This window comes from Vespula pensylvanica, chromosome 4, assembly GCF_014466175.1.
Source record: "Vespula pensylvanica isolate Volc-1 chromosome 4, ASM1446617v1, whole genome shotgun sequence".
NCBI classification, from domain to species: domain Eukaryota; kingdom Metazoa; phylum Arthropoda; class Insecta; order Hymenoptera; family Vespidae; genus Vespula; species Vespula pensylvanica.
In genome coordinates, this window is record NC_057688.1 from 2,123,000 (window position 1) to 2,147,929 (window position 24,930).

At 31.2% G+C, this 24,930-nt stretch overlaps 7 protein-coding genes across 12 annotated transcripts in view; 4 read left to right on the plus strand and 3 right to left on the minus strand.

The window, feature by feature from the left end:
• Positions 1 to 13,108, minus strand: part of LOC122628540 (adenylosuccinate lyase) — a 25,499-nt gene extending 12,391 nt beyond the window's left edge. The window contains exon 1 of the mRNA XM_043810941.1: positions 12,850 to 13,108. Within this exon, the coding sequence (XP_043666876.1) occupies positions 12,850 to 12,990 (141 nt within the window). The 5' untranslated portion in view covers positions 12,991 to 13,108. The remainder of the gene's footprint in view (positions 1 to 12,849) is intronic.
• On the plus strand, positions 211 to 3,952 carry LOC122628549. 2 transcript variants are annotated; one of them, XM_043810958.1, is made up of 4 exons: positions 211 to 547; positions 1,514 to 1,707; positions 1,882 to 2,067; positions 2,939 to 3,952. In XM_043810958.1, exons 2-4 carry the CDS (start codon positions 1,618 to 1,620, stop codon positions 3,167 to 3,169), a joined length of 507 nt encoding a protein of 168 aa, XP_043666893.1. In that variant the 5' UTR covers positions 211 to 547; positions 1,514 to 1,617; the 3' UTR covers positions 3,170 to 3,952. The 2 variants fall into 2 exon arrangements, with proteins under 2 accessions (XP_043666893.1, XP_043666892.1); XM_043810957.1 differs by having other exon boundaries at positions 212 to 547; positions 1,560 to 1,707.
• On the plus strand, positions 4,464 to 5,402 carry LOC122628552. Its single transcript, XM_043810963.1, has 3 exons — positions 4,464 to 4,716; positions 4,788 to 4,955; positions 5,077 to 5,402. Exons 1-3 carry the CDS (start codon positions 4,606 to 4,608, stop codon positions 5,257 to 5,259), a joined length of 462 nt encoding a protein of 153 aa, XP_043666898.1. The 5' UTR covers positions 4,464 to 4,605; the 3' UTR covers positions 5,260 to 5,402.
• On the plus strand, positions 5,431 to 10,008 carry LOC122628536. Of its 4 annotated transcripts, XM_043810929.1 has the most exons (13): positions 5,431 to 6,495; positions 6,584 to 6,814; positions 6,898 to 7,079; positions 7,195 to 7,472; positions 7,825 to 7,921; positions 7,997 to 8,256; positions 8,367 to 8,670; positions 8,762 to 8,854; positions 8,911 to 8,980; positions 9,061 to 9,132; positions 9,371 to 9,439; positions 9,549 to 9,639; positions 9,706 to 10,008. In XM_043810929.1, exons 1-12 carry the CDS (start codon positions 6,412 to 6,414, stop codon positions 9,600 to 9,602), a joined length of 1,794 nt encoding a protein of 597 aa, XP_043666864.1. In that variant the 5' UTR covers positions 5,431 to 6,411; the 3' UTR covers positions 9,603 to 9,639; positions 9,706 to 10,008. The 4 variants fall into 4 exon arrangements, 3 of the variants coding, with proteins under 3 accessions (XP_043666864.1, XP_043666863.1, XP_043666865.1); XR_006327066.1 differs by lacking the exon at positions 9,706 to 10,008 and having other exon boundaries at positions 8,911 to 8,984; positions 9,549 to 9,604; XM_043810928.1 differs by having other exon boundaries at positions 9,549 to 10,008.
• LOC122628532 lies at positions 10,322 to 18,962 on the minus strand. The gene is made up of 7 exons (XM_043810921.1): positions 18,815 to 18,962; positions 16,142 to 16,274; positions 16,025 to 16,081; positions 14,255 to 14,739; positions 13,959 to 14,165; positions 11,813 to 12,050; positions 10,322 to 11,688 (listed from the first exon to the last, which is right to left on the minus strand). Exons 1-7 carry the CDS (start codon positions 18,878 to 18,880, stop codon positions 10,535 to 10,537), a joined length of 2,340 nt encoding a protein of 779 aa, XP_043666856.1. The 5' UTR covers positions 18,881 to 18,962; the 3' UTR covers positions 10,322 to 10,534.
• A 625-nt stretch (positions 18,963 to 19,587) lies between these two features.
• LOC122628542 lies at positions 19,588 to 23,876 on the plus strand. The gene is made up of 6 exons (XM_043810943.1): positions 19,588 to 19,706; positions 20,016 to 20,142; positions 20,302 to 20,399; positions 21,666 to 21,888; positions 22,231 to 22,789; positions 23,037 to 23,876. Exons 1-6 carry the CDS (start codon positions 19,668 to 19,670, stop codon positions 23,344 to 23,346), a joined length of 1,356 nt encoding a protein of 451 aa, XP_043666878.1. The 5' UTR covers positions 19,588 to 19,667; the 3' UTR covers positions 23,347 to 23,876.
• Positions 23,490 to 24,930, minus strand: part of LOC122628529 (unconventional myosin-XV) — a 50,006-nt gene continuing 48,565 nt past the window's right edge. For both annotated transcript variants that reach the window (XM_043810911.1, XM_043810910.1), the window contains one exon: positions 23,490 to 24,871. In XM_043810911.1, coding sequence (XP_043666846.1) covers positions 24,641 to 24,871 — 231 coding nt within the window. In that variant the 3' untranslated portion in view covers positions 23,490 to 24,640. The remainder of the gene's footprint in view (positions 24,872 to 24,930) is intronic.

Genomic DNA, 24,930 nt, shown 5'->3' on the forward strand with positions numbered 1-24,930 from the left:
CGCAACGACGACAACAACAATAACGACGACGACGACGACGACGACGACGACGACGACGACGACGACGACGACGACGACGACGACGACGACGACGACGACGACGACGACGAGACAACGATAGCGCTTCGGCTTTAGGTTGGTTGCGTCGTTTACACGGCATTAGAACTCAATGCGTCACGCTCAGCGTTCCAGTTTAACTCGCGCCTTCTCGGAGCGTGTTTCGTTTCCTCGCTGACAGCCCTCTTAAAAAATCGCGAACAATATGCAACGATAAAGCACTAATTGCATCGTCTTAATCGAGAAATTTCATCTCGCTGATCGTTGCGAATTAGATATTAAAAAATACATAATAAATATTTCTCATTTTTCGTTCGTTCCTTTGGTTAGTTTTTTTTCTTTTTTTTTTTTTTTGTGATTTTGTTCATAAAAGTGAATCGAGTTTGATAGTGTCAAATATTAGTAAATTGCAAAAAAACAACGTGAATTTTTCGACAATTTACAATTAGCGACTATTCTGGACAAATAAACGTAACGTGACGTGATTGAGGTATGCTTGAAAGATCATTTGTTAATTTTTTGTTGCCTTTTTTTATCGTAGACATTATAAGTAGTTTATATCGTCCATTGTTAATTATTGCTTCTAGCCACTTGAAATTATCTTTTTTTTTTTCTTTTTTTGAAAGATTATACAAATTAAAAAGATTTGATGTTATCGTGTGATCGATAACACGTGGGTGTTACGAATGAGAACAAATTGCAATAGCATAGGTCAGGTATACCTACGATCGAAGAATTTTAAAATATTTATAAGAGTCTATCTATGAAAACGAATAATCTTTATTTCTTTTTCTTTTCTTTTCTTTTCTAAATTTCTTTGAAAAATGTACGATATCGGACAACGATGCACACACGTAATTAATACGCTTTAGCATATTTTATAACGTTAACGTATGACTATTTTCATAATCAATTTTTTGTAAGTTTCATGGAAAGAAGAATTATATTATTAATGTTATCTCGAACTAGTTTCCTTTCGTTTTTCGATAATATCTACCTTTTCCTCCCACGAACAATTTCGTTAATACTGTAAGTTAAATTTAGGACGCGTTATCAATAGTTCAACGCAATATTCTTTTCAAATGTCGAACTATAAATGATACAAATGCGTTAAAAATAACTGTTCGAGAAAGATAAAAAAATAATAATACGTACAAAAGTGTAATATATCTTTGAAATAATTATAATTAATTCGTAATATTGAAAGAAAAGAAAAAAGAAAAAGGAAGAAGATTTTGATTAAGATAAGTAAAATGGATGAAATTTTTTAATATGACAAAGACATGATCTAAATAAATAAATCAAATTTTTCATATGGATCATATGAACAATCTAATACGAACTCATAAAGACAGACAGAAACGTGCAATTTTACTGCTGTTTTCACCCTCATCTATCTGCCCCTTTTTATAAATCAACCCCAATGTAACGATGTTTATCACTGCGTATGTCGTAGGGTGTTCTCGCAAAGGTATAATAAAAGATATTGATCGTCGTTAAAGGTAGATCTAGTAATTCTCCAAGCTGGGCGACAGTAGGGGAAAACATCGTAGGGTCAGAATGGCCGACGAAAATCAGCGGACAACTCAAGTTCCCAAGGAGAACAGAATCTCAAAACATATTCCCATCTTTTTCAAAGTGATCGAAATTGTGAGTATATACTTGTATATATAATATATATATGTATATATATATATATATATATATATATATATATATATATATACCAGCTATACATTACTATCAATCGATCAAAAATATTAATTGAAATAAAATTTAAGAAAGATAAAAAAAAAGATTGACGAAATACATTTATATTCACAGATTTTAGCCATCTTCGCGATTGGCCTCTTGGTTGATCCTTTAAATTCGTTCCAACGGGTCTTTAACAAGCCACGATTTAAATTAGACGATGCAGCATTCATTTATGTAACAGTGGCTGGTTATATTATGATAAATTCGCTTTTTATCATATGTCATTTGCTCGGTGATCGATTACCAAAAAGAACGGTAAGTGTTGAGAAGATTTTCAATCGTTTGTTCGTCAAGATTATATAGGCGTGTTTCGTAACTATTGCTCAAAAAGTGATATCGATATTAATTGTAACGTAATGAGACACATAGATAAACACGTATCATAGCATGCAAAGAATTTTTTCGATTCGTTTATATAGCTGACTCATTAGTCACGACGTATACGATAATAATTAGAAGTCGCATCAAGGTCCACAAGTATTTATAAGCAACATCTCCTTTCCTTCGTGAGTATGCACCGGATGTAATAGTATCATTACACGCTTAACGGACGATTGGAACTTGTTATAACGTAACATGGAAAACCTGTTGTTCGCGATACTTCGTAAAACATTTGATTCACGCACGAAATTCATTAGTTGTCTGTCATGTCCTTATATGATTTTTACAACACGTCCAATTAATTATTCAAATGTCAAATCGTTTTTTAATTAACGTTTTTTATTGAAATGTTTTTTCTTTTTTTCTTTGTACGAAGAAGAATACATAGTGAACACTTTCCCTAAGCATAAGTCTTTGAATAATTTTTAAAATAATCTCCGCGAACATCAAAACAAGGAAAATTCATTTTTCGATATAAAGTATTTTTACGATTGCGACGTAATAATTCATACAACAGCTAACAAATCAATCTCTAAGAATGACTTTTCTGATTACGTGTTTGAAAATCGTAATCGATCTTACGTGACTCAGTTTTATGAGTAATCGAAAAATTTTGTTTAAACATCGTTTTATTTCGTTGATAAAACAATTTCAATTTCTGTAATGAAATTTTTATTCAATTATTTTGTATAGAACTGTTTACTTTAATTCTTTTCTTTTTTTTTTTTGATTTCATTTTTTACAGATGATAATATTTTCCTCGTTGGGTGCGATTCTACATATAGTAGCCGGTAGCCTAATCATTCACAACTGGCGTACCATTCAAAGGCCCTACTATCACATGCAAAATAATGAATTATATCCGAGCAAACAATATATGGACATGTTAATATCCTCTGCGATTTTCGTCCTTATAAACGCTTTGACTTTCGTTGCAGAAATTTTTTTGATTCTAAAATATTCAACGAGAACATAAAGAAAACTTATAAAAACGGATGATCAGCTCGAACGAAAGCATTATTTTTGAGGCATAATAAATCAATAATATTTGTCAATAAATAATAAATATTCATCGATATTCGAATTTAAAAGAAAGATTTCGTGATCGAATGGTTATCTGAAAGATAAGAATTACCACCTAATGTGTTCGTAAAAAAAATATTATCGAAATCAGATCCATTTGTAATTTCTAATTAATGAAATCAATTTTAACTTTTATAATACTATTATATCTGTCTGCTCGGAGTGCTCGCAAATATCAACGTAATTTAGAGTCCTCAGATTCTAAATGATTTTTCGGAAGAAAAATACTATGAATATTTACGTATATACAACGCTGAAGTCCAAAGTTTATACAATATATCTTATAAGAAATCTTAATGTTACGTAATTAATTAATATGCATAGGTACGTATATAATTATAAGCAATGAATCCGTCCATATATATTAATGATAATAATGATAATTCGTGAAGTAGTATAATATTTACAAATGAATATTTTATACGTATTATCGATTTATATTAAACATTTATGTTAGAACGTTAGTAAGGAAATTGCTATCGTTCATAATTCTTTGATATTCACTATGTAACTATTATACACCAAATTGTCTAACATAGCAGCACCTTGATCACTTGTACAATTAAATAATAGGCAAGTTATTTTAATATACTTTCAGTTTTCACTAAGTTAAGTAATTATTATCAACAAACTGTACGATATAATTGAAACAATAAAATGATATAAAAAAAAGTTACATATATTCAGTAATGTTATTTAAAGTCCGGTTTAAATGTATACATGGGATTATTTCCGTGATTATTAAAAATTCAAAAAATATTTCAGACGAATGTTATCATTGTCAATCATTTCTTTGTCAATTGTTTCTATCATTTCTTTGAAATTAGCGTAAAAGCATACGAAGTCTCACCAAACAATTTTTCTGCTGTGTAATGCTAATGCAGGAGCTATATCAAATTTGAAGCTTAATAAGTCAACAACGGCATATGCAAAACGCATGTATATAGATAGGATAGTCTTTTGAAAATGGTTCGATATTAGCTATAAAAATATGTAATCATGATAAATATAAGGTTCTATTTAAAAATTTTAATGTAAATTTTACAAAATCTAATAATTATCACTACGACCTGACACCACATTCTTCTAAAATATTTTTTTTCATTTTTAATACTTACAATAATACATATAAACCGGACATACTGTATATATACGGTTATAAAATAATATCGATCATGTGATGAAATTAATTCCTTACCATATTCAAGTTGATCTAAGAAATTTTAATCGGATATGTTCGATTATGGTTAAATACGTAACTAATACTTTTATAAACGAATATAAATTGTTTAGGAGATGACACATGATAAACTTGAGTGAAATTAATTCATGATACCAAATACTTACAATCTACAATTTTATCCTCAGGAACAGGAAATACCGTACGATGAAGATTTCGAAAATGTGCCGATGGTAAAACCTATACGAATTGTACAATTCGTGAGTAGTCAAACAACAATTGTTAAAAATTTATTTTTGAGACGATTTTATAAGATTTTTGTATGATTTAGATATTACTGGCTTCCCTCATTGCCTTAACCATCTACACATGCTTCAATAAATCTCCTTACACAGAAATAGACAAAATTCTTTTGTTTTTGGCATTTGGTACATTTCTCTTCATAACATTTATTGATATTATCAGCCAACTTGGTGGCGATCCAATAACGGAAACACCGGTTGGTCAGAGTTTTTCTTTTGTATATTTTTATAAAAAGTAATAAGTATTCGCTGGCTTATCTAAATGATTGATCTAATGTATAAAAATATATATAGATTATAAACTTTTATTATTTTTAGATGTTCCTATTCGGAGTAGTCGGTGCGGTAATCATATTACTAGCTGCGTTCCAAATTTTTAGTGTTACTAGAAGAGAGGAAGTGAATGATACTTGGAAACTCATGACGGCGATTGTTTTATCCGTGATTGCTTCTATCGTATATCTAATCGACGTTCTTTTAATCTTCTTGTACGGATATTGAACAAATTTTATTACTTTTACTCGAATCTCTATATAAAATTTATTTGTACCAAGTTTATGATTCATAAAAAGATAATACGAGCACGTATAATAAAAGTTTCATTTCAATTGATTATAAATACAATCATTGAAAAAAACCATTCGTTTTCTGTAAATTAAAAGATCTATATATAAGGGGATCGTAAATAAGAAAGCCATAATCATAGCCAACCCGTATGATGGAGATAAACAAAAGAAATCGATATACGATGACACAGGAATAGACGATTCGTACAGAATTATTTGACAGAAGGTTTAATATATATTCCTTATATTCAATTGTAAAAAAAATATGCTTAGAGCAGGTGAGTTTAATGACGATTATTGAAAAATGAGTCACTTTTAAAAAATTGTTTTTTTTTATCAGATAAGAACGTCAAAAAACCTAGTCGATCAAAGAAACTATTTTTTTATCAAGAAGAGGATACCGTATATACGGCTGTATTAAAGCCTCTTAGAGTTTTTCAATTTGTAAGTAAAGCAAGTGCAATATCGTGCATATCTCGGATGAATTAATTTCGAGAAATTTTATCGATTTAGCTCTTGTCAATGTTCCTATTTTTTCTGACCATATATATATTTTGGATACCCGGGACACCATTGTCTACAATCATTTGCCTTTCATTAATTATTATAAACGGTATCTATGCCTTTGTCATGAGTGTGGAAATAATTTCTCAATACGGTGAACATAGTTTACGTCTCACACCGGTAAAAATAATCTATTATGTAACAAAATTAATTAATTTTAAACAATTATTTTATAAAATCAAACGTATGAATTAATCACATTATCCGTTAATATACTAAGAATTATGCTACTTTATGACAGATGTTTACGTTCGCCTTCCTGGGTTTCCTGATCTATTTTATTATCAGTTTATTCTTACTTCTATTATCACATACCGGTAACGCTTTTCACCTAATAAAAACTACAATGATATTCTTCAGTTTCGTTCTATCACTACTCTTCCTGATCGACATTTTGATTGTACTTTCGTGAGTTTCGAGCTTCGTAATAATCGAATCATTAACACTTTCTGTTATTTATTAGGAAAATCTAAGAATATAAAAATACTTTTATCGTTATAGTATCTGGAAAAATAAGTGTAGAATGTATCAAAAAACTTGTGAGGAAAAGGATATCCTTTCCAAGGGAATAAGTATACCAGTTATAGCAACAACTGTACCGACAGAAGTATATTTTACTTTTATTATTATCGATATATATATATATATATGTATGTACACAAATATAAATTTATATGCGATTTTGTTGTTAAAAGCCAATGTATATACGTGGTACTCAGTATAAGAAACGTGATGCATCGACTAGCATTAGCGCCATAAAATTACCATTAACTACTGAAAATACCACACCGGATCACGGCTTGCGAAAAACGACCATTGGTCATCGACGAGAGTACGCCGATCGTCCGACTAGTACCCCGTCAGTAGCTGTAAAAATCGCCGCAATTCAAACAAATCCGAAAAATGTATCTGTCGAAGAATCTCAGGCTAGTAAATGAAAGATAGAGCAGCTAATTATGAAAAAGAACCTAATTGAATAAATAATATAAAATATAACTTAAAAAAGCAGCAGACATCTAAATCTGATTTGAAAGAAGTTCTGGTACAAACCACGAGTAGATGCGAGTTTTGCAATCAACAACTTCAAACTCAAGGAATTTTGACGACGACACAGCTTTCTAATGAATGTGCACCTTGTTCAGCGATTATCCAGTTTCTACGTGGAGCTGTCGCTACGCCATGTTGTCCCAAGTGAGTTTATACCTTGGCAACGAAGAATGCTAATTTTCTAATTCGATATCTATTAATCTCTTCGAAACTGACGTTTATAAGAGTATTAAGGTTAAATAATTTTCATGCTATACAGTTGCAATTGTAAGCCTGAAGTACAAACGGGACAGAAAAAACGAGGCAATCCAGACTCCAATCCAAATGGTGATCAGAAAAACGTGTTAAAGGGCCGAATGGTAGAAAAACAAATACAAGTGGGAGAGGATGAAGTACAAATAAGAGATCATGAAATGCAAACGGGAGAGTATGAAGTGCAAATGACAGAGCATGAAGTACAAACGGTGGATAATCCATTGCAAATGATGGAGAATGTACGAGATTATTCGAAAAACAATGAGTCTCGAGTCTTAACGAGTAAGAAACGTTTCTAAAACGTAACTGAAAGACCATAGAAAGCACAAGTTAATAAAGAGACCGACGAATGAACGAATGTATATAAAAGAAAGTCCAAACCAAATATAACTTTCTGAAGAATAATTGTTCAATATAAATTACAATATCAAAAAAACTAAGTTCTACTTTTTAATTGAATGCGTGAATAAATTCATACGATTTAAATCACTATGCTTATAATTGGTATAAACTTCTTAACAGACTCGATATACATATATATTGATTTTGTTACACACAACATACATAGACACCCGTAGAGCGCGCGCGCGTAATAAAAGAAATTCTTTTTCAAAAAAGAAATTCTTTTTCAAAGGTTTTACAAAGATGACTGTAACAGTACACTGTGCATCACCAAGCACAAAAATGGAAATAGTGTCTTCGACTGGATCCAAAGAAAACATCGTTACCACGTAAACCTTAAAACATTGTTTCGACAATTATCTATCTCATTTCTAACACACGTTTTATCTTATTTTATTTTTTAGTTACATTCCGCCACACGGACAACCTGTAATATTGGCTAATAATGAAGAATCTCAAAACGGAACTCACGTCGCAGTCTATCAGCAAACCGAAAATTCAATGGCTTCGCTGTTGTATTCGAAAAATGAATGTAAGATAGGACAAATTCAAGAAATCGAGTCTTTAAATTCAATTTCTGCGTCGGGTAGTATCGAATTAGAAAAATGTAATAACGGGAATGAGAAGATGAACCCTCCTCTGCAAATTAAGAATGATAAAGAAGGTAAGGATATCGAATAAAATGAAACTAAAAACATACACACACGCACACAAAAGAGTATGTAAAGAGTATGTTACATAACGTAAAGAGGATAGAATACATATATTTTGCAGACATTAAAAAAAATGATATTAAAGAAGTACGACAAAATCAAATTTTAAGTTCGAGGATACCGAAGTCAGATACAAATGATAATCCTACGAGTAAAGGTCGAAAAATCAGAGAGCAATCTAATCCATTGAAACAAAATAAAAAACTTAAGAAATCAGGATATGCGACAGGGCTGAAGGACAGAAAGGATGATAATCGTACATATTCGAGATTTTTACCATTAGAAGACATAAAGAAAAAGGATCTGAAGGAAATAAAAACTAACGAACAGAATTACATGCAGAATTTTTGCATGCCCATAATCCCGTACGTCGTTGTAATTATTTATAGAAAAATTCAACTATATAAATTTCTAAATAATTTACAATTGACATTTTTTTGATATATTATAAATTAGGCAGGAAATCATTGAACATCCACATTGTGTTAGAACTAGAACCATATCATCGGTTTTTCAACGAAACAATAGAATTGATCCAATATTCCTACCGTAAGTACTTTAATATTTCTATATTTTTCTACCATTATCATTTTTATTATCTTCAGGGAATGCGAGACTTTTGTCGCCACTGAAATAGAAAAGCCATATATTCAAGGTGATATTGACCCTTCAGATGTTGGTAAATTTTCAATTATCTAAAAAAATTATTTAAATAATAAACCTCCATTACAATATTTTAATTTCGTCTCTTAAAGGAGCTGTTTACTACTCTCCCGATTACAGCTACGACAAATATAATCATGTGCACGAAATGTAGAAAAGAGATGGTAAAAAAAAGTCCTTATTTCTTTTATAAAGATTGTGATCTCTTTTTTTTTTTGTTACCATTATTGATTATCGTTTTTTTCATTTTTCTTTTTTTCTGTCTCTTCTTCTCCCATTTTTTTATTTCCGATTTTCGCAAGTTTATATCTTTTAGTATTATAATATTTACAAAGCATTGAAAGAAAAGTATAAAAATTTAATAATTTTTTATGACTTTGACAAATTAATAATTTTATTTAGGTACTGAATATTACGAATCAAAGTGAAGATATTTCACAAGAGAATTTTGACTCTGGAAATATAAAAAATGCAAGTAACAAAGGAGTTGTTTCTACATTTTTCTAAGTTTCCAAAGTGTTTTCTTAATCGTAAGATATTGATAAAATCATTTGTAGATATAAATTAATTTTGTTTACAGGAATACGAGGAAAAACTTACTTACTGTAGGAGATGTGGCCAATTACAATATTAAATAGTTTTAACGTCTGTGATTTTTCATGAATTAAAACGTAAGTAATTTACTGATTTATGATATAATTCGAACTTGGTATTTATGTGATTCAAACATTTTCTAGATTCTTTTGCAAAACGATTATTGTTATCACGACGTTGAGAAGGTGTCACCGATTGAAGTTAACAAAACAACAATATTTGTAATCTACTTTAGTCGAATATTTTAAACTAATAATAATCATAGTACATGTAAATATTGTACATTGATAGAAATATTTATTTGAACATAACACTGTTAACATAAAAAGAATTTCACTGGACAAACATACTTTCGTTAAGATAAAAACAGTACGAAATTAATTCTTTTTTGTTTTAGCTTTTTTTTACATCTCGTGTAAAATTATTTTATTATTGAATACATTTTAAATTCATGCAAAGAATTAATTCTTTTTTGTTTTACCTTTTTTTTTTTACATCTCGTGTAAATTATTTTATTATTGAATACATTTTAAATTCATGCAAAATTGATATTGATATAATCGAAGAAAAAGGGAAAAAAAAGTAATAGTGCAATACATTACTGATTGTAAAGATATTAAACTATACACAGCTTGCTCGTGTTCTTTATAAATGTAATAAAATATTAACAACGAAAAACATTAGAAAAATTAATAAAATGGATGCATTCGTCGATATCCAAGTTATAGATCATAACATTTAAATAGAAAACGTGATTTATAAAAGCAATACTGTTGAATCACATTCATTTTTGTTATCCAGTGATAATTATTGATTCGTTACTTAACGCCATTATGGAAGTCTTATTAAAGTTTTGACACTGTGAGATTTTAACATAGCACTATAAGTTATATGCTAACAACGATTAAACTAATTAGAAATAGAGTAAGAAATTAAAAAAAAAAAAAAAGGAAATAAACGATGCTATTAATATTAATAATCATCATTTACAAATGTTCTGTTAAGAATAGGTCTGCCCTGAGAATACTTAAATTCAAAAACGTTGTCCTTCAAATGGAATTCCGAAGACAATCGATTTTGCGACTGACAATCCGGTGATGCCGCCGATGATAAAAAAAGATTATTAACAAGATTTGTACAATTATTGGTTTCTTGATCGAATCGACTAACCGGCCAAAGAGAATAACATGCGTTGGTGTCCGTCATATTGGCAGGTATAAAATTTTCGTAAACGATTTTCTGTGAACAATTATCACCTAACAATCGATTCTGATTAAAATTCTGAAAATTATTTATATTGAAACCTTGAAACATTTGTTGTTCCGGACAGATTCGAATTGGCATTTTTGGTACATGCATGGAAAAATAAAAAGGATTATTTTGATCCTGACGGTTCAAAGTCATCGGTGAATTGTTTTCATGAAAATTATTGGCCAAATTGGAATAAGATTGTAATATGCCGTTCACTTGATAAAATGGATTGGATTGAACAAATCCGTTTTGCCACAATCTTTCCTGCGACTGAAACAGAGTCTTTCCTCTCTCCTTCCATCTTAGAGTAACATCTCTCTCATTAGGATCATCGATGTTAGTTGGATCGTTAAACATTGGATTTTTACTAGAAGATGATTCTTCGATATTACAATGGCTTGAAATATTATTGCTACAAACTCGACTATTCTGTTGTAAAAACGGCAAAGCGAAAGAATTGAAATTCGAAGATAGAGAATCCTTTGAAATTTCTGTTTTCGAGAAATTTGTTTTTTCTGGGATATACAGATTCGAAGATGGATGATGCTGTACTCCTAAATCGAAGTTACCTTTGATGAATACATGTCGCTGACAAGGATTAGGTACGATTTTTCCTCCTACTTGACAACTGGACTCTTTCGATTCTTCGATGTGCTTTGCCAAAAGATTTGATTTTCTGTTACTTTTAAACTTCGTAAAACCATACAATCTCGGTATAATATTGTTGACTTTTTTTGTATAATTAAGTCCCATAGCTGCGTTGTTTTGGTGAGTTCTTGACGCATTCCAATTGCATTGATTCAGTTCGTTGAATCTTTTTGTTTTTCGATGATTTTGCACGCTGGATCGCTCGAACGTCGAAGAGATGGATTGATCTGAGATTATTCAAAGTCAATTAAGTATCGTATATAACATACGACAAAGATATCTTACACGATGATTTGAAATGTTCATGATCAGTACAGATAGAATAAGACATTCTAAAAGATATTTTTTTACCAAAATTCGAAGGTAAACTTCTCGATCGAGTAAGTTGTGCAGTCGATGAAATCGGTGGCAAAGATTTATAAAGCTTTCCCAAATTATTTGTAGCGTTGTTCTCGATTATGTCACGAGTTAATCCATATTCTATTTTTGAGAAATTTCGAGCCGACATTGGTTTCATCTCTGTGGAACGAATGAAGGTCTTCGTCAACGTAACGTTGCCATCCTGGTCGCAAGTACCACTCTCCTCCAACTGTTATCAGCAATTCCTATTTTATATGCTATTCTACGTGGTCTTTCGTCGAAATCGCAATTTGCAAAGAAAATCATTTTCTTTATCGGATCTATATTCGCCTATATCCACACTGGATAAGGATAATTACTTCTTTATCGACGCAGAAAAATTGATCATATCGATTCTCGGTTATGAAAATAAAATTTATATATACACATTTTCATTACATATTACAGCAATTTATGTTCCATTAAGTGCACTAACGAATTGCGATAATTCGTGTTTGCGAAAGATTCGGTAAGATGTCATAACCAGTTTGCAATCAACCCTTCTTTTATATTTTTTTTTTTTTTTGAACAAGAACTTGTTTCGATTACGATGCATCTGCTTAGGATAAAAATCGATATCCCATAGAATAACACTGATAACCTCTATTCTAGAAAAGAAGGTGTTTACTAATGCTATCATATTCCTACAATATGTTGTAACTTTTTAAACACTTTTATAATAGCCTAAAATTGTGATCGTTTCAAGCATTAATTTAATAATAATCGTAGCAATTTAAGTTCGTTTAAGATCTTACAGAATAAATACATTTGAACGATCAACGTAATTAATGATTATCCTAAAAATAAAGTAACAAGTATATATGTTATATAAAAAATTTTGTACGCAATAAGTGATACAGTTATTGTCATTATGCAAGACGATAAAGAATTAAAAAACAAACTTCTTAACGACGCGAATAGATACGTAGAATGTGACTGGTTATGATAAACCATATCGAACTCAATCGATGCAAATTGAAATTACTAACCATTTCAGCTTTTGCAAGGTAGACCCAGAGTTGTCGCCACGTGCTGAACTTTTTTTGCTCGCTGAAGTTGTACCGCATTTCCTTCGACGCGTATCTCGTCGCTAATGGGCTTCGATAATCACTGTACTCGTTTGTCTCCATCTCGATAGTGTTTTAAATAGTTAAAGGTAACAAGAAAGATCCTCGAAGCAAGCAACAACACGAGAATTACCGAACGGAAAATAACTATACGCGATCAACCAATAGACTGAAGTGAGAGACAGAAGCAACGTCGGTAGGTTGATGGTGGCGACAATCAGCGATCAATTCGGAACTAAGTACATCCTATCGATAATTACTTTACCATGCGAGTTTTTGAAATTTTTTACAGAAGATCATTTAAATTTTATAGATAAAAATTTTAATTAAATATTTAAACGTATATGGCATTAAATATTTAAAAAATTCTAAAATTTAACAATTCCTGTAGAACTTTTCGTGACGTATCAAAATTAAAATATCATTTCTAAATCTGAAAATACAAGTGAATAATTCTTCTATAATAACTAACATACGCTGTTTGATCTCTGTTAATGACATAATTGAATTACTTTGTTAAATTAAAAAAGAATGCGCGTGGCGTGAAACAGGAAATGTAAAGAACCATGGCAAAGATTTTTAACTGAAGGAACTGCAAGGACGTTCGCACGTGATCGAGACGATTTTAGCAAACGATTCACTTTTGAACGAGTAATTCTTGTGCTTCTCACGGATCGTAATGCCGTCCGTAGAGAAATAATCAAGCAGCGAAAGTACCCACGTTCCGTTTTTACGTGAGACCAGGGATGACCGACGTCATTGTTCTTCGTTGACTTTTAGAAAATGACGATTACCTTTTTATCTATCGCAAACACGAATATAATCATTTCTATCTTTTCGAATATTCGTTAAACCTTCGAAGAACAAGTTTTTTCATATTGCTCAAAGAAAACTTTTGATACATTCATCCGCAACAATTTTGATTGCAAATTAACGATAAATATATAACATAGATTCGTATATCGATTATTGAATTATTCTCTCAAAAGCAGTTCACGCGAATAATTCAATTATGATATAAGGATACTTACCACGTCCGACGGATAGAGATTAGGATGTGCCCAATCGATGATAATTTTACCACCAGGAAAAAGAGTTGCTGCTTCGGGTACTAATCGTCTTCTACCCATCGCGGCACCTCTATGAGTTTTGTAGCATATTAATGCGTAACATTCGGATCCATTGGTGTCACGATAGACTGCTACTTCGTTAACGTCGTCGGTGATCTCGTAAATTCGCTGAAAATCGTTACGTAAATGTTTTGCTATATTTGTCTTTTACTTTTTTTCTTTTTGAAATTTTTTAAATAATGACGAAACATCGATACCTTGACAACCGTCTCAGCTTCGATATCCAATGGCAATTGTTTGATATGTAATCGACAATGATTAATACTAGTGACGACGCCGATTTTATGACCACGACATATCTCATAACGATTAAGCTCCTTAACGGCACGAGATGCATCTTCTGGCTTAGTATACATTATGAAACAATAACCTCGATTTCTTCCTGAGAAATCCATCATTAAACGAATTTCATAGATACTTCCGACCGAACTAAAGATCGGATAAATATCGTGTTCGTAAAGTGTTCTTGGAATTTTCCCTACGAAGATCTCGCATCCAGGACCAGGCGCTGGACCGGTCCAATCTAATGGTGGTCCAAATTTTCTCTGTCCATTGATCTGCGTCAACGAATAGTTGAAATCCGTAACCAATTGTAAAATTTTTCTACTAGCTTCCATTTGTTCGGTCACGTCGGGAACTTTATCATTTAATATGGGTCGATGAGTTCGAAAACGTGTGTTATCTAAGAGAAAAACTTTGATTTAAAAATGTCTTTTCTTTTTTCTTAAAGGAATATTTCAAACAATATCTAAAGATGGCAAAATCGTACCTTTATTAATGGCTTTTACGTACACATTGTTATATTGAAAGAGAGAGAGAGAGAAAGAGAGTGAAAATATGCATCATCTTTATATACACAAATCTAATCCTCTTTTTACACGTGTATATTTTCTATTTTACTTCAGTTCTATCAAAAAGAATATTTTCTATTATAATTATCATTCCCTAGAAAGGTGAGTAAATATGTACTTAAAAAAATTTTCGATAACACCTCGATATTTTAGTCCTTTGTCTAGCGTCCTTTTATGTCGTATTACAAGGGCCTAATCCAAAAGGCGATAAGACCGAAAGAAAGAATGATAAGTAGGCACGTGCGGATAATAATCTTTGTTATGTTTCCGTAGAGAATAAAGAATCGTTAGATGAAAAAATATTTCATTGAAACTAAATAGAGTTTTATTCGATGGTATTCACGGTTTTTATTGAAAATAACTGATTGATTGTTCGTATAAACTATTCATCTGAAAAACTATTCTTTTATCTTTCCATACGAACTGTATTCTTTCTTACGAGGTTTTTATTTATTCAAACAACCGTGTAAATGGAGAAATAGATTTATATAAATATTTTGGGAGAAGAATTAAACGATTGATCCGATGTATTACAATAATATTCTCAACAAAGGGAACCGATGAAACGAATCGTTATTCAAGCAACAGCACTCGTTTGTCTATTTTCATGCAAGATAATAATGCAATTTCTCTCTCTCTTTCTATGTACATACGTGTAAATATATATATATATTTCTTTTTTGTTTTTTGGATAATAACTATATCAACAAAAGTAGAAAAATTGAGAAATTGAAAAAAGCCTTGACAAATAGACGCTGAAAATCCTTAATAAAAAAATAACTTATTAATTGTGAATTAATTAATTTGTTAATCTTTACACAATCGATTTTTTCAACGAGATATTTGTTTCTAGAATAAAACAATTGTTATCGACGTAACGACAACGCGAAGAACGCGACTATCGATTCTCACGTTGTTCTTTTTACTTAACGGACCATTGTCGACGATCGGAAACCTAGAAATATCGAATGTATAAAACGATCTTAAAAGCCATCCATGACGATAAGATCGTCATTGATTATCGCGATGGAGGTTAATCATTTTATTTTTATTGACGACTATCGTCTTTGTAAATATACAATCAAAGAAAAAAGAAAAGAAAGAAAATCGACTTACTCCATTTGCTGTTATCATCACGACATATCCTTTTAGTAGTGCCCATTGTGAAGATCCTTGGAATTTTTTGATCGATGAAAGATCTCGATTTATGGCCACCGTTAGAGTTTTTCTTACAATATTGTTCCTCTTCGTATTTTTTATCCATCCTATTTTGAAAAACTTCAGCAGAAGGAAACAAGAAATCGGCAAAGTTCACGGCAATCGAGATCGATCGATTACGGTGAAATCGACCAGAGCTTCTCGCGTACTGATGAATGATTTTTGTTTAAGTAGCTAGTCTAGAACTTGATCTTAAGGGTCAGGTACATAGGGTTAGATGGCGCTTATTTCGGACCGCTCATTGGTCAAACTCTCCTTCATTCTCACAACTTCGTCTCTCATTTTTTTCCCTTTTCCTTTCTCTTTTCTCTGTTTTTTTTTTTTTTCCTAATAGCAGCATACATCGATTTTTCGTATTTCCTCTAGAATCGAATTGACAATCGAAAGGTTTATATGTGAAGCAAGCGGCGTTAAAGTTATTATAACGCAGCTCGCTAACATTCATTTTTATAAGGACATTTTTCTTAACTTTCTTTTTTTACTTTTACTAAATTTTTAAGAAATGATATAAAGAAATATCAAACACGATTACTTTTTTTAATACTTTTACTACTGTAGATTTTAGTTGATCTACCGATCGATATTATTAAATCTTAATCCTTTTAATAGATCAAGAGGATGAGATATATCGACCTTTTCATAAATACCTTAAATCGATATTTCGCTTTTTCATATGTAATACAATTTTAACAGATATAACGACGATTTTATTTTTATAAAATCAGTTTTTATAATAGAAGATAACATATGGACAATCTAAGAAGAACATAAAAAGTACTAAATCTTACATTGGAAAAATTGTAAATTGTTATAAAGATTAAACTCATTCAAAAATATTTATCAAGTTAAGAATTATATATATGTCGATATAAATATGTCGATTAATGCATTATCATGACGTTACTATTCATTGAAATCTGATACTTTGGCAGATTATTTCATTTGGAATAACGTTTTGATTTCGAGGAATACGATTATATCGTCTTCACTTCCTTCCTTTCTTATTTTTCTTAAGACGATAACCAGCCTCATAGGGAGATATTTATTGGTACAAAAGAAATCGTCATCGTAAGATAATCGACAAATATACGTATACATATATGTCACGAACAAATAGAGAGTTTCCAATTCGATTCTGGTTCCTTTGTAGAAGAGATATATTATTGTACATTTTATTAGAAAAAAAGATTTGCATTTCAAGTCTTCAATTCATATAAATCTTTTAATTATTTGCGGAGTATATGAATTTTTATTTTTGAAATTTTGTTTTGTTTTTTTTTTTTTTTAATAAAAATTACAATTTTTTTTTTGTTTAGAACGAAGAAAAAATGTTGAATTTGTTGAATGTAAAGATCTGTAGTGTTCTAATCTCACAATATTATCGTACAGAATAAAATACGAAAATGCATTCTTTCGAAACGAATTGAAATGCGATTTAAAAGATCTTGAAATACAAATTCGTACGTAATTAAACTACGTGGATTCATTATCGTATTAACTTCTCAAACTCATGATAATCGTTTTTAAAAGAATTATCGTTTATTCACATGGCCTTTTACGCTTCACTTCAAATCCAAACAAAGATAGGTATTATTTACTTATGTATGTATTAAGAAAAAAAGATTGTTCTCTTTCTATAACTTTTAATATTTTTTTCTAATATTTATCTCGTAAAATAATTATGTAATAGTTGGAATCGCTGAATATTAAGAATCATTGATACTTACACACACACACACACAGACACACACACACATATCTGTGGAGTGATAAAAAGAACAATTCTGACGCATGGCATTAGTCATTCTTAGACTCGCGTGTAACAAAATGAATTTCATGAAAATAACGCGTAATTAGAAGTTTGCAAATAGAAAAAAAATAGAAGATGAATTTACCTCCTGTCTTTTATGTCTTATATATGGTTTCTCTATTTAAAAATAATATATATATATAAATAATTATATATATCACTGTTTTTTGGAAAATAACTATATACTTTTGTTTTAATAATATAAATCACTGACAATTAGTTGCATAAAAGTTTTGTCACTTTTGTTTAGAACTTCGTAATATATAGGTTTCATTGACCAAACGCAACGACAAAAACTGATTGTTTTCAACTCGAACGTTCTCTATATTAACGCGGCACACTTACATTTTTAACTTATCTAATCGTAGTCGTTATTGTCACACAAGAGTTTCTTGAAATAATATTTCTAAAATGCATTTTTAAATGTAATTTTTCTTGTTATTTTAGTCGATCGATCATTTATATGTATGCAAAAGAGTAATTTCTCGATTACAAGAGCTCATATTTTTTCACAATTAATGATTGAACCTGTCACGATCTGGAGAACCTAATTATTTTAATTTTTTTTCTTCAGATGAATCACATCCTGACTTAACTGACACGTCACTTGTTGCTTGAATAAGCGAATTCATTGATTTCTTTTGATTTTCTTTCGAATTCTTTTTTATATATATCTTATAATTTAACAAATTTCGTGTATCTTTATTGTTAAATTATATTGGAACAATATATATATATATATGTATATATAGATACATATATAAATAAATAATTATTTTTAACTATTCGTATTACATTTACATAGGTAAATGTTCCATATCTATTCACTTAGCGATTGTCGATGAACTATCGTTGATCTGTTAATAAAGTTTACTAACCTTTTCCTTAAAAAATATTGCTTCTCGACATCCTGCGCCAATGCACTCACTGTGCGATAATAGCATTCTTGTTCGCTGCCATGCCGAGACCTTATTACAAGACACGCTGCTGTAAGTCTGTAAGGCTGTAAGGCTGTAAGTCTGTAAGACCGTGCACTGGCTGTAAGTGGAAATCGTGCTGTCGGGCTCGCTATCTCTTCAGTTGTCGTTCGAGCGTGCCGCGAATCAAACTCCACTTGCTTTCTTACCTGACTCGACGTCGATTGATCGAACGACTTGGAGTTTCAAAAAAATAGTAAAAAATATAAAAAAATTATAAAATTTCTTCAAAGTATAACGTGACTTCTGAATGACACCATTCTTTTTCCTTTTATTCTTTTTTGTTTTATAATTTATTTTTCTTTTTCTTCGCTTACTTTTCAATTTGAAAAAAGATGTAAATGAATAAAATCAAAAAGATTACTTTGATCGATGTCGAGGATCAGTGCAGGATTTAAGAGTTCGCTCGACTACTTAAAACAGGGTGTACTCAGAAAATCGGTCAAGCGTGCATCTTCTCTGTCGTACACGAAAAACTTCTTTCGTTATACACTTCGTTTCGTACTCTTTTCTTCCTCTTTTATTCTTAAAGTAAAAGGAATAATTACTTGGAATTGAAATACATGAGAATAGAAACAAGTTGATTTATCACGAAAGAAAATTCGTTGAGATATTTGTTTAAAAATATTCGATCATTTGTGTCAAAGATATCATACGAAGATCGTACTAAGATCGTATATTAAGTGGATGATTAGTCGTTTCTTCCTAATTTTTTATCGCTTTTAATCGTTGCACGTAATTCTTCATCATAAAAATGTGGAATCGCAAGGTTCTCGTCAGAATAATCGAAGTGGTACGTAAAACTTACACCTTTTCTCGACAATTTTCATTCTAATTAGATAATAGCTCTTTTTTCTCTGCCATCTCTATTAGTAACGTGTGACTTCTCTCAGATAATTAAACGAAAGCATTCGAATAATGGAAAAAAAAAAGAATAGTGTCTCTTAACAAGATTAATCTTAATTTGAAAAGTAATTGATTACAAATGTTCGATAAATCTTTTTTCTTTTTTTCTTTTTCTTTTTTTTTTTTTTTTTTTTTTTTTTAGGTAAATATATTTCTTTCCTCGAAATCTTATATATAGGATAAATGAAATTTTCAGCTGCTTTGCATCGCATGCGTGGTAGCTCTCAGAGTGACGGATGACGAAAGCAGAAGAGTATTTCATTATTTGAGGAATCGCAGCAGAGAGTGGTCGCTTTTGAATAACGTTACATGGGGTACCATAGGTAAATTAACGACAATAACAAACGAAAGAACAAAAAATGAGAACATTCATTTGTCATATTCCATTTACAAGATCTCTATTCTCGAAGATATTCGATACCTGGTCCGAGAAGTATGTATTGAAATTTTGTCGAGACTACAATGATCCATCAACGATTTAGGTGCCGCTCTTGCAACAGCGACTTGCGGTGGCTACGTCATCATAACTGCGGGTCTTCTTATTGCCGCGGCAACTAATGAACTTACGGGCCGAAAAACGGTAATTAATATTTCTTCATAAGTGACGCAATTGAAATAGAATATATGTATATATGTATACATGTGTCCTACAAATATATATATATATGTATATATATATTTGCATTATAGAAACATTTCTATTCCTGTTTCGAACGAAAGTCAAAACGAACAAAACGAGATCATTAACATATATTCTTTTCTTCTCGACATTTTTCTTTTTTTAAAAGGATTAGTAAAAAAAGTGGTGACACGTGACTCGACGTTTGACGTGTCATAATTACCTCATTGTTCTCATGTTCCCAAAGCCGTATCTTTCTCTTGCAATAGCAAGCATTGTCATATTTTAACGACAGAAACTATCTCTCGTTGCAAATGTTCTTCAAAAATTCTTTCAGCACAATACCGAATTTGTCGAATACATTTCCGTCTTACGTTTCCAGACGTAACAAATCTCTGTTTGTTGTTAAAGAACGTTTCGTCGAGTCGCTATTATGATGTTATATTTATGCACGGTAAATTGTTATTACTCAATAATAACAGGTTGCTTCAAAAGTTCTTGGTAAACTCGTAATGCATTTAGTTGGATATGACTGGTTTGATGGGTATAAATAAATTCTTGTCATAAAATAAAGTTAAAATATAATTAATCGATCATTTATAATTGATTAACACCCACGTATTTAAAGTATATAAATGAAGAGTGTACTTTTCTGTTAAGTTTTTACGAAGTACGCGAAAGAAGAATAAGAAGATTATGCGTACTCATTAAAAAACAACTTACCATACGAGATCTTTCTCAGGATTTCTCTTTTTAATTTATTCAGAGCGAAGTCGATTCGATCGGGTGCGGTTTGTACGTATGAAAATACTGGGAATCTAATTGACAGCGTGAGAATATAAGCAACATAACTGAACGCATTCATGGAGTTTGTCATTGGTGGCCAAGGTTGGCACTGTCCTTAAATGCAATTGGTGTAGAATCTTGAGCACGTAACATTATCCTTGGTATATGTACGATCATTAAATCGTTCAGCGTGCATGCTATTCTAACTTATTTCATGACTCATAAATAGGGCTAGGCCAGATCTCAAACTGATCACGTACAGAAGCATTTGCTCTGACGATGATTAAGCAAATCAATTCTCTATTCTGTTTTGCAATATGAGAGATTATTTTTATTGAAAAGTATAATTATTATTAAGAAAACGATGTTATTCTTTTTCTTTTGATCTTGCTTTTGCTTTTCTTTACTTCTTTTTTTTTATTTTATTTTTATGGTACAAAGGAGATCTTCTTCCTTGGTCTCGGTGTGATCCTTTTTGGAATCGTCGGTGCTCTTGCTTTAGCATCAATCGAGAGTATTCCAGAGGATTTGATCGACAATGCTGCAGTTCTCGGTGCACTCGCTCTAATCACCGCTCTTGTATTCATCGCAGATCTGTTGATATCTCCTCCTCGTAAAAAGGATAAGCAGGAAGTGCGAATAGACAACGATAAGACAGACTCAGGCAAGTTGCAAGCAGGAAAAGGTCTCTCCTCGTCTGTTTAAATTAGACCTTCGTCTATATCACGTTGGATCATTTTGGATCATCCTGATCCAAAATCGTTTCTCGTATATTTCACAAATATATTTTTCTAAAGTCTCTTTATATTAATCTCATAAGATTTAGAGGCATGTGTTAAACGTATAACGAAAATATAATACGATCTCGATATCAAATATTTGAGATTTCACTTTTATATCTTATTTTCTTCATCGAGCTTCGACATTTTCTTTTGTACAATTTTTGTACTTGTTCCTCTCCTGTCCGTCGATCCCTTTCAAATGAACCTTTTGCAAAATGCTACAGCCAAGCAACCCACCATGACCACGATGACGACGGAAAAGGAAATGAAGTCGTCGAAAGAAAAGAAAAGTACGAAATCGGAGGAAGAATCGAAGGAAATCAACGGTAATGTAAATAATGGATTCGAGAAGATAGACGATCGAAGACGGATGGAGATCCATGAAGAAGATCCCGACAAACGACTCGAACAACTCTCATACGACAATTATCAGTTGGAAAGAAATCGTAATTTCGATAACGTTGGGAGAGAATTACGAGAGCACAAACAGAATTTTGAAAATGGACGCGTTTTGAGAAACTCTCAACGGTATAGGGAAGCGGAGACTCTTCAAGGAAACAGTGCTGCGAATAGATCGTTTGACGACGATCGTAGATCCGAGGATTCGAGGATCATTTATAAAACTCGGGATATTTATCAACGACCCATCGACGAAGTCGATACACCACCGTTTCCTACTAATTTTGGCCGAGGTAACGAGCCTACCTTCGGTAAGATCGTAAATCCTAGTGTGAAGATAATGAAGATCCAACATGACGTAAACGAACCTCTTGATTCTTACAGGTAACTGTTTAATTCTTATATTTTATATATAATAATGTTATTTCCATCATAACTTTATATATTTTCTTTGATCACATAGAGATAGTAGAATTAAAATAATCGCTTTTTACGATTGTTTAATCTCATAAAATGATCAATATTTATAACAAAATTATTTAGTACAAATTCTGACGTTCCAGTCGGAATATTATTTAAATAAATCCTATAGTTTAATAAATTCTTTCTTTTTTTTTATGTATTTCAAAAGATATTCCGACACTAGTCAATATGACAATGTACCAGTAAGGATGAGAGGAACATCATCGGGTATCTTGAAAAAAGATCGTGGAGTTTCTTTGGCTCTAAAAACTCCTAGCAAATTAGATGAGAGGAGCAAAAATGAGATCGAAATGCTGGAAGAATGTTTCAGTTCTCTCAGATCGACAGGAACTCAAACTGGCGTTCGTACACCTTCCTCACCCACAGATCCTGGATATGTTCGTCATACTGCAAGCAATTGGCCTCACGATGTCAAGGCAAAAACACCTGGCTCTAGTCCAGAGCATAACAGGAATTAGTAAAACTTTTGATTAATTTTTATCGTTAAATTCATTAACTATTATTATACTCTGTAAAAATTTTCGCACACGCATACATACACACACGTACACGCGTCCCATTGAATTTTCTGTTATCCACAAATGAACTTGAACCAACCATATTGGAAAATTTGTACAAAACATTTTTATCATTTAACCGTACCATGTTTTACAAACCCCGGTGTTCAGAAAAATAACATTTTACGTTCATTCACGATTCACGTTGGGTATAGGTACAAATTTTAATATAAAGTTAAGAATCTTTCTTCACATCATATCTCTATATGCATACATACAATTATTATTAATATTATTAATATTATTATTATATATAATAATTAATATTATAATTATTATTAATATTATTTTTTTTATTATTTTTATTATATCATCTTGTGATAATATGTAGTCTCTATCTGTTAGTCTCTTGAAAACGTAATCATTAAGATTAGTCTTACCGGCTTGTTGCGGATTTACATATTTTATCTCTCTCTCTCTCTCTCTCTCTCTCTCTCTCTCTCTCTCTCTCTCTTTTTCTTTCCTTCTCTATAATAGAACTGCTGATATTTTAAATTTCTTACGATTTGTATAAATAAACGATTGTGCTCGTGAAAAGAAATTTATCTAAAAATGTTCATCAGTTTTTCATCGTCGAACATATATATTTATATAATGAATATATTAAAAAAAAAAAAAATACATTGTTAAAATAACAGATCTTTTCTCTATTGACGATCAAGATAAAATAAATATCGAGCTATTTTTATTAATAGATCGATTTAGATCTGATCGTAAATGTCTATATCCTCATTGGTAATCATTTTATTTTTCTTTATCTATGTTATAGAGAGAAAAAATGTCATGACTTGAGAAAACAAAGTAAAGGATTGGAATATACGTACATATTAAAAAAAAAAAAAATATTATAAATATTATAAATCAAGAGCATCGACGAATATTCTGCACTGAAGCCTAAAACCAGAAAAACCCCAAGGAATGAATCCCTTTGATGTACAGAATCGTCGTTCTCTCTAATTACTTCTTCTTTCCTTCCTTTAAACGATTCTACATTCGTATTTACACAGTCCTTATAGCAAACGCTCAGATAGTTCGATCTTTTAATCCATTTTGTTTCGTAGTCGAACGATCGAAGAAGAAAAAAAAAAGAAGAAAAAGAAGAAGAAGGAGAAGATCGTTCGTTATCATCTCAAACGAACTTCTTAAGTCACTGTCTAGACAGTGACAAATCAATTTGATAGGACTGTTAATGAAATTATCTCATTCCAAATCCAATTCCTCCGGGTTGCGAGTTGGTCGTTCTTTGTTCCATAGTAATGTACTGCCTAATCAAACGTGAAATTTCATGAGCTTGTTCCGTCTGAAGTCTGGTTATACGTTGTTGCATAAGATTGCCACATTTCATGTCCAAATAGAGGGTTCCTTCCTCGGACTTAACCTTTCGCGTTGATATTACTTCGGAGTAAGGATAATGATACAGTGTTTCCTGAAATATTCGATCATTTTTAGTTTGATCATTTAAGTTTGATCTTAATTTTTTCTTAA

Excerpts from the sequence above, each read along its gene's own strand:
- LOC122628549 (XM_043810958.1), top strand. The coding sequence starts at position 1,618 with ATGGCCGACGAAAATCAGCGGACAACTCAAGTTCCCAAGGAGAACAGA. Across the intron at positions 1,708-1,881 it reads TTTTCAAAGTGATCGAAATT|ATTTTAGCCATCTTCGCGAT; the intron begins GTGAGTATATAC and ends TTATATTCACAG. Across the intron at positions 2,068-2,938 it reads ATCGATTACCAAAAAGAACG|ATGATAATATTTTCCTCGTT; the intron begins GTAAGTGTTGAG and ends CATTTTTTACAG.
- LOC122628552 (XM_043810963.1), top strand. The coding sequence starts at position 4,606 with ATGATACCAAATACTTACAATCTACAATTTTATCCTCAGGAACAGGAA. Across the intron at positions 4,717-4,787 it reads CTATACGAATTGTACAATTC|ATATTACTGGCTTCCCTCAT; the intron begins GTGAGTAGTCAA and ends TGTATGATTTAG. Across the intron at positions 4,956-5,076 it reads ATCCAATAACGGAAACACCG|ATGTTCCTATTCGGAGTAGT; the intron begins GTTGGTCAGAGT and ends TATTATTTTTAG.
- LOC122628536 (XM_043810928.1), top strand. The coding sequence starts at position 6,412 with ATGTATCAAAAAACTTGTGAGGAAAAGGATATCCTTTCCAAGGGAATA. Across the intron at positions 6,496-6,583 it reads CAACAACTGTACCGACAGAA|CCAATGTATATACGTGGTAC; the intron begins GTATATTTTACT and ends TGTTGTTAAAAG. Across the intron at positions 7,922-7,996 it reads AAAGAAAACATCGTTACCAC|TTACATTCCGCCACACGGAC; the intron begins GTAAACCTTAAA and ends TTTATTTTTTAG.
- LOC122628532 (XM_043810921.1), bottom strand. The coding sequence starts at position 18,880 with ATGCTATTATCGCACAGTGAGTGCATTGGCGCAGGATGTCGAGAAGCA. Across the intron at positions 14,166-14,254 it reads AAGCTGAGACGGTTGTCAAG|CGAATTTACGAGATCACCGA; the intron begins GTATCGATGTTT and ends AACGATTTTCAG. Across the intron at positions 11,689-11,812 it reads AAGTTTACCTTCGAATTTTG|ATCAATCCATCTCTTCGACG; the intron begins GTAAAAAAATAT and ends GAATAATCTCAG.
- LOC122628542 (XM_043810943.1), top strand. The coding sequence starts at position 19,668 with ATGTGGAATCGCAAGGTTCTCGTCAGAATAATCGAAGTG. Across the intron at positions 21,889-22,230 it reads CAACGATAAGACAGACTCAG|CCAAGCAACCCACCATGACC; the intron begins GCAAGTTGCAAG and ends AAAATGCTACAG. Across the intron at positions 22,790-23,036 it reads GAACCTCTTGATTCTTACAG|ATATTCCGACACTAGTCAAT; the intron begins GTAACTGTTTAA and ends GTATTTCAAAAG.